This window comes from Euleptes europaea, chromosome 9 (genome assembly GCF_029931775.1).
Source record: "Euleptes europaea isolate rEulEur1 chromosome 9, rEulEur1.hap1, whole genome shotgun sequence".
Taxonomy (NCBI): Eukaryota; Metazoa; Chordata; class Lepidosauria; order Squamata; family Sphaerodactylidae; genus Euleptes; species Euleptes europaea.
Genome location: NC_079320.1, coordinates 80,591,093 through 80,605,161, shown reverse-complemented (window position 1 = coordinate 80,605,161; position 14,069 = coordinate 80,591,093). Strand labels below are relative to the sequence as shown.

Sequence of the window (14,069 nt, the reverse complement as noted above, 5' to 3'; positions counted from 1 at the left end):
AACTTTGGTGCCTTCAGTTTGACAGTTCTGCTTTAAAAAAATTTTTTTGCTCTGGATTGGAGTTGGACAAATGGCATATTCTTGCTTGCGATACATACATGATCCGCTAGTGCAGAGTGGCATTGGAAAGCTAACTGTGGAATAGTTTAAATTGGAGCCTAAGACTCGAAGGAAACTTCCAAGGAGAATGGTTTTTTCTAATGTAGAAAGACTTCCTTGCGTGGGGAGGAGTCTTTGATAAAAGAAGCTTTCTCTGTTGGAGGGAAACTTGATGGAGGGGACTGACAGGATCCAACACAGTGTTTTCTGGCAGTCATATAGTCAAGAACAAGGTCAGGAAGCAATTTTGGGGGTCAGGAAGTAATTTTCCCCAGACCAGATTGGCCAGGGATCATGGAGGGTTTTTGTTCCCATCTTCTGGGCATGGAGTTGGGGTCACTGGTGTGTGTGTTTGGGGGGGGGGTAGTTGTGAATTTCCTGCATTTTGCAGGGGGTTGGACAAGATGACCCAGGTGGTTCCTTCCAACTCTATGATTCTAAGGTCTTTGTAAGGAGGATTGCTTGGGCAGAGTTCTGCCCCAACCAGGAACTCCTCTAGGATACTGAGTTGCATGTGGTGCTGAAGCCTTCCCAGGACCTCCCTCTTTTCCAGCTGCACTCCACCTCGGTCCTGTACCCCGTTCACACAGTGGGGATGCTCCCAACCACTTTGTATGCCGGAGGCCTCAGAACACAATCAATGAGGCTTGACACACCCTAGGAACATCCTTGGGCTGTGTTTGTCCCTTCCTGGCACACCTGGAAGCTTCTAGCTTAGCCAAGGGGTGTTAACATCTCACTCTGTAGTACAGGAAGCCTCATCTTAGTCCTCTCGATACACACCTCTCTTTTACACTTTTGTATTGACTGGTGGAATCCATTGTAGGCTGGAAACAGCACAAAACTTACCCATCTAAATAGGGCGGAGAAGGAAGAGCACAGGCTTTGTGGCATGCTTTGCTTGTAGATATCACATCAGTCAGTGATTGTCAGCAAAACGTAACGATGTGGTGTTGCCGTTCCTCTGTGCAAGGGGCAGCTCATGTTTTTATATATGTGAACAGGCTCGTGGTCTTTCAGCCTAACTTGACCCCACAGATCTGCAGAGAGCATAAAGGAATAACATATTTTTGCACCTAGTCTGATCCTCTTCGAAAGGGCATAGCAAAGATATAAATAGCGACTCCTGTGGCAAAGGGTAGAACCACTTGTGCTGACCAGAGCTCCTTGGAAGAAACATAAAATTATGATAGAAAAATAGAAAGGTGCCTGTTGTTGTGGCTGATATTTGGGATCCCACCAGCTTTTCCACTCAGTTTCATTCCGTCTCCCTTCTTCACTGCATCCCTCATCCTGTGTGGCATTTGTGCAGTTGGTCACCGATCCCTGGTATAACCTCCTCAGGGATCAGAGGGGAGCCCTCCTCTCTCTAGCCTGTCAAAAAGGTTGGTAGGCTGTAGCATGGTGTAGTGGTTAAAAGCGGTGGACTCTAATCTGGAGAACCAGGTTTGTTTCCCCACTCCACACGAGGCCTGCTAGGTGACCTTGGGCCAGTCACAGATCTGTCTGAACTCTCTCAGCCCCACCTACCTCACAAGGTGTCTGTTCTGAGGAGAGGAAGGGAAAGCAATTGTAAGCCACTTTGAGCCTCCTTAAAAGTAGAGAAAAGCAGGGTAAAAAATCAACTCTTCTTCTAACCATTGGGCTGGACTTCTGCAAATGGATCAGGATGGGCTGTTTTTCACCAATTCCTCCCTCATGTTGCAGACATCCAACCCCACCCAAACTGTTTCTACAAGTCTCCTGTCTGCTAGGAGGAGCGTATAGGTGTGCATTTTGGGCTGCAGTGGGAGAGAGAAGGCAAGGAAGTCCGGCTGCACTGATAGAAAGAAATCCCTTCTGTCTCTGGTGGATCTAAGGCAGTATCTGCAACTCCTTAACACTGTACGTTGAGCTTCCTAGACCAAGGGGTTGCTTCATGCAAATTAATAAACAAGGCTTATTTGAAAGGCAGTGTGGAATAGTGGCAGAGTATCAGGCTGGGACTATGATGATCCCAACCTTGGGTCGGTCCTTCTCTTACAGGGTTGTTGAGAAGATATAGTAGGAGGAAGGGACATACGGTATATACCACCCAGAGCTCCCTAGAGGGAAGGGTGGATTAATCTTAGAAATATAGTTTCTTCATGTGATCTTCTACACAGGGGTCTGAAACTGACCAACGCTCACTGTGAAACTGACCAAATAAGCAGCTGCATGGGTTGTTTGTGATTATTTCAGCGTTCTCACTAGTCAAAAAAAAAAAAAAAAAAAAAACCCTGTTTGATCAGGCTGAGGTCTGAAACTGACCAATACACACTGTGAAACTTACCAAATAAGCACCCACATAGGTCTTTTGTGATTATTTCAGTGTCTTTGCTAGTCACAAGCAAAAAATCTGTTTGATCAACACTCACTGTGAAACTGACCAATAAGCAGCCTCATAGTATTCCAGCTTTGAGGGGAGGGGTTGGATGAGGGGGGGAAACAAGTGGGGACGACGACAAGTGAGAATGGGCATGGAGAGAAAAACCTGAATTTACAAGTATGCCCAAGACCACCTTTCGATTTGGGATCGAGGCATACATTAAACTCAGGCTAAAACAGCATCCACAAAACATGGGAAAAACATGAGGAGAGAGCGAGGCAACTTCTAAAGGTTGAAAAATACATGCATAATGACAACAAAGCCCGCTTGACAGCGACGGAAACAACACATGCATTAAAGGCCAGTAAGAGGATTGTTGGCCAGGTAAGCATGTGAACTGGCCTTAGATGTTCCCAGTTCTGGCAGCCAGCAGGAACGTGTACACCATTTTTTATTGCCAGTTAAATCGCTAAGTAGAGGAAGGTATAGAACAGGTATGTGGAATTGCCCCTGATGGGTTTCCCCCTCCTGACTTTCCTTTCTAACTATGCTGATGGCTGTTTCCATGCTCACAAATCTTCCATTTGTCTCCTTCTAGACAGTTGGTGCTGTAAAGTTTTCAGTTCGCAAACAATGCTCGCAACATGCCATTCATAAGAAATCCCTGGTATTTATCTTTAATCCTCTTCATTGATGTTCATGTCTTTAGTTCCTGTGTACTTTCCACTACATCTAAGATTACTAGCACCAGAAAAAAACTTAAATGTAAATTGGTCTTGACTTTTTGAACCTGCAGCACATTCACACGGCTCGCAATTTGTTCTTGTTTACATCTCCAGATAGCAAGCAAGTAAAAAAAATCAACAGACCAGTTGTGGGCTCTGTTCATTTGTTTGGGGCCCACATAATGGCTTGTGGGAGTATGTGAGGGGCTGCTAAGGGGTGCTGGTGATCATAGGCCGGTGCAACTTGTAGCATTTTCATGATGGGTGCTGCTGTATACATAGCCACTGTGGTTTGTGTATTTGCTTTGGCTCCAAAGCGGATTGCCTCAGTCATGCAAATGGCGATGTCCACAGATATAACCAGTCATAGGGGACACCATTTGGCACCTGACTCTGTGGCTCTGATGGACCTTAATGCACACATGTTACCTTTCCATGCCATTGCTTCAGAGATGCTCTTTTGGATCTTAATTCCAAAGAGCAAGAGCAAGAACGAAGTCCAGTTTCTGTTGCATGAATCATCTGAAAATTATTAAGAAAACATTTGCCAGTGACCTGAAAATAAGAAGAGTCCTGGCTCATACCAGTGTAGTCCAGAATTATCTTTTGGCTGGATGGAAAACATTTCAGTTTCTTAAGTTTTTTTTTTTTAAATCCCCAAGGATATTTGCGGGGAAGCCTACAAGGAGGCCATGAATCTACCAGCTCTTCCCCTTGTGTCCGGAATTCTGGCAGAGACAAGGGCCACAGGCAGGTAGCGTAATCAGGAAACCAGTCCGAGGTCAGGTACCTTGCTGCTCGAGTCCAACATCTAAGCAGAGGGGTAATCCAAATTCAACGTCAGGTTCAGTTCCCAGGGTTAGGGTAGCAGAGGTCCAGGAGTCCAGAAAATAACAGAGACCCGAGATGGCTCCAAGCGAATGAGTTGCTTCCACAAAATGCTGAGCTCGTTGCCTTCCTAAATAGATCTTATCTTAATGCAGATCAGCTGCCGTGCATTAGGTGTTCAGGCATTCCCGGTTTCGTCATTACTTAGTGCTCTGGGCAAAGCCTGTAGTCTTGCACTTTTCTGACAGCTTTCTATCGTGACCTGGACTTTCTGGCATCTCTGCTCAAGTGGTCTCAGAGACCCTCCAGGCGATTCCACCTGTGGCTGAACCCCCGACACAGCCAGTTCTCCTGAGCTGCCAGGCTGCAGACCCGGTGAGACTTCTTGGTCTTCACTTCTTTCACTGTCTTCTGGGGCTGCTCCTCTGTTCTCACCCTGCCATCTCCCTCTAGTTCCTCTTTGTCTGAGGAAGTGTCAGCAGGCTGACCCACGACACCTTGTTTGTTCATCAACAGCTATACTGATGTTGAACATGGAGGCTCCAAGTAGCTTTGTGACCAAAAGCCATTGCCAGACTTATCCTCCATGGATATCCCTTTTAAAGTCTATTTGATATATGTATGTCACAGTTTTCTTCTTTTTGGAGGGGGGGACGGCCCAAAACAGTGAATACAAGAAGTATAAAACACAAGTTGGCCAGTGGAAGGCGCTTCTCCGTGTCTCTTCTTCCTAACAGCTTCAGAGGGGACTGGAGGATATCATGGCCATGGAAGAGTTACAACACTCAACAGATGTCTCATCTGGGAAGCTAAATTTAAATACGTAGGCTAAAGCAGAGAATGTAATGAGGTTGGTATGGAGACTACCACCATAACTCTAAAACAAAAAAAGAGATTAATGGTAAAACCCTAGAAAATGTCACTGGATGCTGGAAGGAAGGAATTAGATATTTCTATAAAAGAAATGAAGGAGCTGTCAGCAACAGGGCGAACGAGTAAATTGATGTCCTAAAACTTAAAAGAATTAAAAGACCTTGTGGAGCATGAGTGTCCCATGGTATCAAAGCTAACACAGAGATCAAGGAAAGGAAAGTATGCAGAAGAGACCCCGACAAGAAAGGGACGGGCAGTCTGCTAGACAAGACAAATGATCTCCTCAGCCATACACCTGAAATGGTTCTTTGGGCTATTGTGACCACCCATGGTGGTTAATTAATTAGACGACCTTCATGATACAGTGATTAATGGCATGATGGGTATAAACAGATCTGTGCTAATTAATAATGTGGCTGTCACTGGCATACCTAGGCACCATAGAAGAGACTGAGAAGAAAGTCTCAGACATGCCAAGGTTCTGCTTTGTGGATTCACAGTCATGTTTGGTATGGTGCGCTCACATGGGATGAGGTAGCCGGCATGGTATAGTGGTTAAGAGCCGTGGACTCTAATCTGGAGAACTGGGTTCGATTCCATGTATGTATGTATGTATGTATGTATGTATGTATGTATATGTATTTTTGCTGTCAGAAGTCAAAGCAGTTTAAAGAGCCTGCTTGGAAGGGATCTAAGACTAGCCAAGTTTACTCCAGTGTAAAGGTTTGTAAGTCAAACCTTACTTCTTCAGATGCACATGAAATTGAATTATTTTACACAAGCATTTATAATCAAAATCATGAGGTGAGGAGTGGAGAGGAGGAATTGTGGCAGAGAGTTCATATAAAATTTCTGTTGTGAAGAAGTGAGTTCTGGATCACAACACCTTATTTTGGAGCAAATTGGGTTACTCTTAAAGGCACCACTTGATTTCTGGTTTACTTTACTACAACAGACTAACACAGCTACCCTTCTTGGAATTATCTCTTCTGAGCTTTGTTATGTCCTTTCTCGGCCACTACCCTTCCTTTAAAAAAAATGGAAGGGGAAAATAAGAGTTTCCACATTATACCTAAACAATTAACGTATTCAACTTACAGTGAAATCTGTGCAGAGCTACTCCAGTCTAAGACCATTGATTTCAGGGCTTGGAGTGGACTGTGCATAGGATTGTAATTTATGTCTGTTGGCACAAAATGGAAAACATGGATCAATGTATCTAATTCTCAGCTTGACCAAACCCGTGGATACTTAACTACAGCGACTGGAGACATGAACAGACAAGTCAGATCTTTCCACAAACCAGAGAAAAGCTCCAGGTTTGCAGAAAAAAATTAAATCTTTAAAGAAGGGGGGAGATTAAACACCCAAATAATAGAAACAGTGCCTGTAGCTTTAAGAAACAAAAGCCCTCAGTGACCACTGCTAGGTAACCACACAGTATTGCAAGTCTTTGAGACTAGGTTTCTGTCAGTAAAAGGCAGGGTGAGGGGGCAGGGCCCTTTCCAGGGCTGTTTTGGCCTTCGAGGGAGGAAACATCGGGGCCAGGCCCAGCAACAACCAGGGCGGAGTGTGCTACCATGAGATCTGCATGACTCACCCAGGACTGGCTGCTTGCTACTTTTCAACTGCAGCCACCCCAAAACAGCCAGCATGGTACAGTGGTTAGAGTTCCTGACTAGTATCTGGGAGACTGGTTCAAATTGCCACTCTGCCATGGGCCAGTTATACCTTATCAGCCTAACCTACCACACAGGGCTGTTTGTGAGGATAAAGTGGAGGAGAGGAGAATGATGTAACTGCTTTGTTTCCCCATTGTGAAGAAAGGTAGGGAATAAATGAAGTAAATAAGTAATAAATATAGCTGAAGATGGGGAGCTGATAAACACTGGGATGGTTGGTGGGTGAGGAGAGAAGGAAGCAGGGGAATATGAGGATATAGAGGTTGCCAGGAGGAGGGAAAACGAAAGTCTTGTGGAGAAGGGGATACAGGGGAGAAAAGAGATGCAGCCCACCAAGTGTGGGTTTCCCACCATGCAACTAGGTTCCTGCCTGGCAGCAGGCACCGTACCACTGGCCATAGTTTTCTCAGGCAGAGGCTGCCAGGAGAGGGAAGGAGGGAAAGCTGAAGATGGGGGTAGATAAACGTAGTTTGGCAGGCGGGTGGGTGGGAAGGAGAGAAGGAAGTAGGAAAACAGGAGACGCTATATGGGCTTTCAGGAAAATCGAAAGAGGAAATGGTGGGGGAGGGGGAAACGAGATGCCTCCCTCAAATCCATGTGAGTCCCCTGCTTGTTCTTGAATAATTTTGAAAATAGCAATCAGGCCCTCCTTGGAATTATGCACGTGTTTTCCTTCCATGAGAAATGAGATCGCTGCCAGCCCTAACAAAGTCCGGCTGTTCCCGTTCCTCTGGTATTCCGACTTTTCCCTCTAACATGAGCTCAGCACGGCTCAAATCTCAGTGCAGATGGGAAAGCAGGAGGAACAGCCAATCACGAAGCAGCATGTAAAGAGGTGGGGATTCAAGTGCTTCCTGCTACCTCAGAGCTCTTTCTGAGCAAAAAAAGAAAGGCTTTTAAAAAACAAGGCTTGGATTTCTCTCCCCCCCCCTTTCAGATTGCTCCATTTTTGTTTTTCATTCTTAAAATGCTTTTTTATGTGGCAGTTGGGGTTTTTGGGGTGATTATCTTTCACAATGAGCACTGTGAAATGAACCAATTACAGAGCAGCATTTAAAGGGGCGGGACTTCATTTGAGCCTGGGAGGCTGCCAATTCAGAAATTCCCAATAGGAAAGTGTGAGTGCAGCAATCAACAAACCTCAGGTAAAACGCCCAATCAGAAATGACCATAGATGCAGGTGAGCCCTCATAGTAATCCAGCATTAATTAACCAAATAAACAAATACTCCAACCAGTGCAGTATTGAGAATCGATAACCTGTGTTTATGGGAAATTCTTGAAAATGATCAGCAAGGGGCTGAAAGATGAAGTGAAATGTCCCCAGGTTATTGGAGCAGGCTCCACTTTGAAAACCTTGTTAGATTAACTTTTGTAAACTCACCTTCTAGCCCCTATGACGATCTTGCTATTAACCCCCCCTTCCCTGGACTCCCAGGGCTTTAAACTGCAACCGCCCCCCCCTTCCCTGGACTCCCCGCCGCCCAGCTGGGAGTAACCCGCCACACCCCCCTTCCCTGGACTCCCCGCCACCCAGCTGGGAGGAAACCTCAGTATTCCGGTTAAATTGCCGTGTTGGCACTTTGCGATAAATAAGTGGGTTTTGGATTGCAGTTTGGGCACTCGGTCTCTAAAAGGTTCGCCATCACTGCTTTATGACGATCTTGCTGATTAAAATGGATTCATTTCAAGGATTAACATGATCCATCTTTTCCCATGTGAACAGTTTACTAGAATGCCTTTAGCTGTTCTGCTCTAGGAAGCACCCTCGGATATTCTCGGATATTTTTTACTGAACAAGCTCCTCTTTGCATATGTTTTCGTTACACTGTATAGAAGTAAGGACTTCCCTCAAGGTTCAAGCAGCCTGTATAGCTCATGTTAGCCTGAGCTCATCAGATCTTGGAAGCTAAGCAGAGTCAGCCCCGATGAGTATTTAGATGGGAGATTACCCAGGGAGACGGGTTGCTACACAAAGGAAAGCAATGGCAAACCACCTCTGCTCATCTCTTTCCTGCATGAGTTGGTTGCAACTTGATGACACATTGTTCTTTTTAAGGTTAACTCCTATCGCAGTAGTTCCCACTGTTCACCTGTGTTTGCGGGAATGCATCAGCTTTGCCTGAAGAACGTCTGGGTAGATAGACGTGGTTCTGCCTTGTGTTCTAAACTCAGGGTGAGTTATGAGCTAGCCCCATGCTCTAGAGATAAGAGGTCTTTGTATTTCTAAATTAGCTTGTTTCCAGGGTAGAATAGAGCAAAGCTCTACCTCTTCTCCCCCCCCCCACAAATACAGAGGGAGGGGAAATTGCCTTGAATGCAGTATGGCATCAGAACGCAATTTAACGAAGAATGTCAGGAAGTGGTGCCCCTGGCTTAGAAATAATGAGCTCCCAACGTGTTTTTCTAATCAAAGTATCGGCATGGAGCCGCCATGTTTAGCAAATGTCCTATCATCAAGGAAGCAGCGCATCTGAAGTTCACCGTGGATGTTATTTTGGTGCCTCACCTTTATATTACACTTGCTTTCATTTGCACCCTCCCTTCCCTTTCATAATAGCTTAAAGCTTAAAAAAGAAAGAAAGAAACCACGAAAGGAGAAGCACAAGAACGGTAGTCCCTTATCAAATTTGTTCCAGCTTGAGCGGTCCAGGAGCCATCCCTGACGTCCTCAGTTATCTTTGTACGTGGCGCTGTTTTGAAGAGAGGTTTAATACACAAAGGATTGTTTCCCCCCCAAGATTTAGGCACCTCATAAATCAAGATGACAAGTCACGTGACGAGGTTTCCTCTCCCTGTTTTGTGTATGGTATGCAGACAGGTAATACAGTAGAGTCCTCAGTGGCTTATTTTGTAACAATGTCACAGGACTGCGTTCTTCACAGGCTATATTAGACTCTGCCTCGGTGAATCTTTTGACTAAATATTATTATTTTTGTGACAAACTGTAGAGGGATATTCTGTTGCTCTTTTGCTTTTTAATTGGCAGAAGCTTAACATGATTACTTTTGGGGGCTTTTCTTTACAGTAGAGCCAGGGTTTTCTTTGTTGTTTGTTTGCAGTGTCCTTCATAGATTGATTTCCTCCATGTTGACATGTTGCTAAAATATTTTTTGAGTGTAGAATTAGCCTGTAGAATTATTTGTCTAAGAATATTGGGAGGGGGAATGAATAAGCTGCTTATCATCCCAACTGAGATGAACAATTCTGGCAAGGCTACAGAGTTGGGTCAAGCACCAATTGGTTATGTCTGGGCTCATCTGATATATATGTGTGTTAGATGCAATATTTACATATAGAATCATAGAATCACAGAGTTGGAAGGGACCACCAGAGCCATCCAGTCCAACCCCCTGCACAATGCAGGAAATTCACAATTACCTCCCCCCCAATTACCTCTTCCTCACCCCCCCCCCCACTGGACTTCGTTCTTGCTCTTGTCCTTTGGAATTAAGATCCAAAAGAGCATCGCTGAAGCAATGGCATGGAAAGGTAACGTGTGTGCATTAAGGTCCATCAGAGCCACAGAGTCAGGTGCCAACTGGTGTCCCCTATGACTGGTTATATCTGTGGACATCGCCATTTGCATGACTGAGGCAATCCGCTTTGGAGCCGAAGCGAATACACAAACCACAGTGGCTATGTATACTTCAGCCCCATCATGAAAATGCTACAAGTTGCACCGGCCTATGATCACCAACACCCCTTAGCAGCCCCTCACATACTCCCACAAGCCATTATGTGGGCCCCAAACAAATGAACAGAGCCCACAACTGGTCTGTTGATTTTTTTTTTTTACTTGCTTGCTAACTAGAGATGTAAACAAGAACAAATTGCGAGCCGTGTGAATGTGCTGCAGGTTCAAAAAGATGCCCAAGATGCCCTCCCTCTCATGATCTGCCTAAGTTCATAGAATCAGCATTGCTGACAGATGACCATCTAGATGGCCATTAAAAACCTCCAGGGAAGGAGAGCTTACCACCTCCTGAGGAAGCCTGTTCCACTGAGGAGCCGCTCTAACTGTTAGAAAATTCTTCCTAATGTTTAGATGGAAACACTTTTGATTTAATTTCAACCCGTTGGTTCTGATCCAACCTTCTGGGGCAACAGAAAACACAATTTAAGAAAGATGTAGATAAGCTGGAACGTGTCCAGAGGAAGGCAACAAAGATGGTGAGGGGTCTGGAGACCAAGTCCTATGAGGAAAGGTTGAAGGAGCTGGGTATGTTTAGCCTGAAAAAGAGAAGACAGAGGGGATATGATAACCATCTTCAAGTACTTGAAGGGCTGTCATATAGAGGATGGTGCTGAGTTGTTTTGTGTTGCCCCAGAAGGTCAGACCAGAACCAACGGGTTAAAATTAAATCAGACGAGTTTCCATCTAGACATTAGGAAGACTTCTCTAACAGTTAGAGCGGTTCCTCAGTGGAACAGGTTTCCTCAGGAGGTGGTAAGCTCTCCTCCCCTGGAGGTTTTTAATGGCCATCTAGATGGCCATCTGTCAGCAATGCTGATTCTATGAACTTAGGCAGATCATGAGAGGGAGGGCATCTTGGCCATCTTCTGGGCACTGGGGTGTGTGGGGGAGGTAGTTGTGAATTCCCTGCATTGTGCAGGGGGTTGGACTAGATGACCCTGGTGGTACCTTCGAACTCTATGATTCTAAATCAGATGTGACTTGATGGCCAAAACAAAAGTCTGATGCTGTAGCCACTGTATGTCCACCATGTGAATGTCTGGTGAACTCTGGGTAGGCAAGACTAGTGGGCAGGCACAAGCCCACATTGCCTACATTCACACCCCATACATTACAGAAATGTTGTGAGTATTTAGCGTGGCGAGAGCCAGTGTGGTGTAGTGGTTAGGAGTGGTGGACTCTAATCTGGAGAACCAGGCTTGATCCCCCACTCCTCCACATGAAGCCAGCTGGGTGACCTTGGACTAGTCACAGTTCTCTTCGAACTCTCTCAGCCCCACATACCTCACATGGTGTCTGTTGTGGGGAGAGGAAGGGGATTATAAGCTAGTTTGATTCTTCCTTAAATGGTAGAGAAAGTTGGCATATAAAAACCAGCTCCTCCTCCTCCTCCTCTTCTTCTTCTTCAACATGAAGACTACTAGAGAATGTTGGGATTGTGGCCTTAAAAGGTTGTGTGGGGAGTCCTGCAGCTGCTGGGGTGGAGTGATTGGCAGCCCCAACTTCCCTTTCCTGTTGTCATTTGATTTTGCTGCTTGTTCCTTTCTCTTGTCTTATAGACTTTTAATTTTGAAGCATGTAAATAGGGGAAAGGGCAGAAAGAGAAAATTGGTTCTGTAGCCACTAAAGACACAACAGTCCTGAAGTCCTCACTGAGAGCATATTTTCCTTGGAGCACTCTATCCTGGATGAGAGGTCATAAATCTCACGAGAGATCTTTTATAAGTAAAAAAAAAAAAAGTCCTGGGTTTCCATCATTGTTTTGTTTAATTTCCATTTTGTAACTTCTAATTCCTGTGCCCTTTAAGCTTTCTTTACGCTAAACAATTTGCATTTCTTTACTTTGGCAACCCTCTCTGGTGTATTTGTAGTATGTTCATATATAGTCTCCAGGACTCATTTTTATGCTTAGAGTATTCAAAGCCTATCAATCCTGTAACTCTGTGTTATTGTTCTTTGTCGATGCTGTTGAACATGGGTGACCAAATACAACATAAAAATCACTAGTAATTCATAAAAGGGTGCCATTCTTTTCCTCTCCCATAGGAAATGCCCCTTCAGTGCATCTGACGATTACACTTTAATTCTTTGCAGCTTAATCAGGTTGTCGTCACATAAACATCGTGTGGTCTAATACCATATGGATTTAGAAATAATTCCTGAAATAGATTATTGGCTTATAATATCCATTTCTTGATGGGCGGTAGATATTTTGGGAATCACGATGATGTTTTCATTTTGTTGATTGACAAACTTCAGCTAACATGTCTTTGCAACCAGCACCAGGGTGTGATTCGTTTCCTCTAAATCTCATTTCAGCCATTTACATTGACAACGTCCAAGTGAAAGGCTATTTTGTGTGGTCCCTACTAGACAACTTTGAATGGACTTGTGGATACAGCTCTAGATTTGGACTCTTCCACGTGGATTTTGAAAATGCCGCTCTCCCTCGAGTTCCTTACAAATCAGCTATTGAATATGCCAAAGTGATTGCCAACAACAGACTGATGGATTCACAGGGGTGATATGAACAAACATCTGTTGATGCTCTCCGTGGACTTGTTGCTGCAAATCCTTGTTACAAGATTTTTTAAAGCAGTCCCTTGAAAAATGCTACACTGGTGTTTTCTATAAAGCTTAAAATACTTGGAATTTGGCTTGTAACCAAATTTAAACAGGGAAGAGTGTTAGTGCCTCTATAGTGTCAGCGGGAACTTTAGGGCCATCTCTACCTGTATATGGTCAGCCCTGGTTAGTATTTGGATGGGAGACCACCAAGGAATACCAGGGTTGCTGTGCAGAGGAAGGCATTGGCAAACCACCTCTGTTAGTCTCTTGCCATGAAAACCCCAAAAAGGGGTCGCCATAAGTCGGCTGCGACTTGACGGCACTTTACACACACACACTACCTGTATATGGGGTTCCCCTATCATAGTGAACAAGCAAAAACTCTGCAAACTTCAGAGTGTCCTGCCATGGAGAAAGCATGTATAGTTATAGGAGTGTTTTATAGCTCAACAATATATTTTTTCAGAATTTTACAGCTCCAAATATATTTGATCAGCTTTTAGATCTGCTACTAAAGAAAAATAATTAAAGAAGAGATGTAGATGCCATTAATGCTTCAAATTTCCTCGAGAAGAATTATGTTCCGGGTACCAGTACAAAATTTAATTTCTGTAAGTTGAAAAAGGAAAAGGGATTTATGGTGTGTTAATGTCAGGTCCCGGGCGGGGATAGGAGGCTGGGTAGTCATGCGGTCCAAGGTCGAGTCAGTGGAGATCAAAACAGGAGTCCAAACATGTCCAGAAGAAGAGTTGTGAATCAAACCGAGGGTTGGAGTTCCAGGAATTCAAGCTGGTCGGAGAAAGGGTCAGAAGCCGAAGTGGATGCGAAGCAGTCCGGAATCTGAATCGTTGCTTCCACAGAGAAACCTCCCAACAGCCTGGAATATATGGTTCTCTCTCTGGTGGTGCACTCTTTTGCCCCACTAATTACCTAGCCTGGCTCCTGTCAGTAGGGCTGTTGAATTAAAAAAAATTCGGTATAGTTCGGATTCAGCTGAATTCGACCCATTTAGATTCGGGATATGCCGAAGTCCGAACTCCCCCACTTCGGGTATGTGTAATTCGGCGGGAATTCAAAGTTCGGGAAAAAAATTCGGCCGAATGAAGCCATTAAAAACACATCCGCGCCTTTCCGCAGCTCTGGGGGGGCATTTTTGGGGGTAGAGGTCCCAAACTTTCAGAGGAGCTTCAAAGGACCCTTCTTGCCAGACCCCCCAAGTTTTGTAAAGATTGGGTCAGGGGGGGCTGAGAT

The 14,069-nt window shown here is 44.8% G+C and overlaps 1 protein-coding gene across 1 annotated transcript in view; it reads left to right on the top strand.

Moving 5' to 3' along the window:
- Positions 1-12,775, top strand: part of LOC130482399 (cytosolic beta-glucosidase-like) — a 57,809-nt gene extending 45,034 nt beyond the window's left edge. The window contains exon 5 of the mRNA XM_056855107.1: positions 12,570-12,775. Within this exon, the coding sequence (XP_056711085.1) occupies positions 12,570-12,775 (206 nt within the window). The remainder of the gene's footprint in view (positions 1-12,569) is intronic.
- Positions 12,776-14,069: the final 1,294 nt, after the last annotated feature.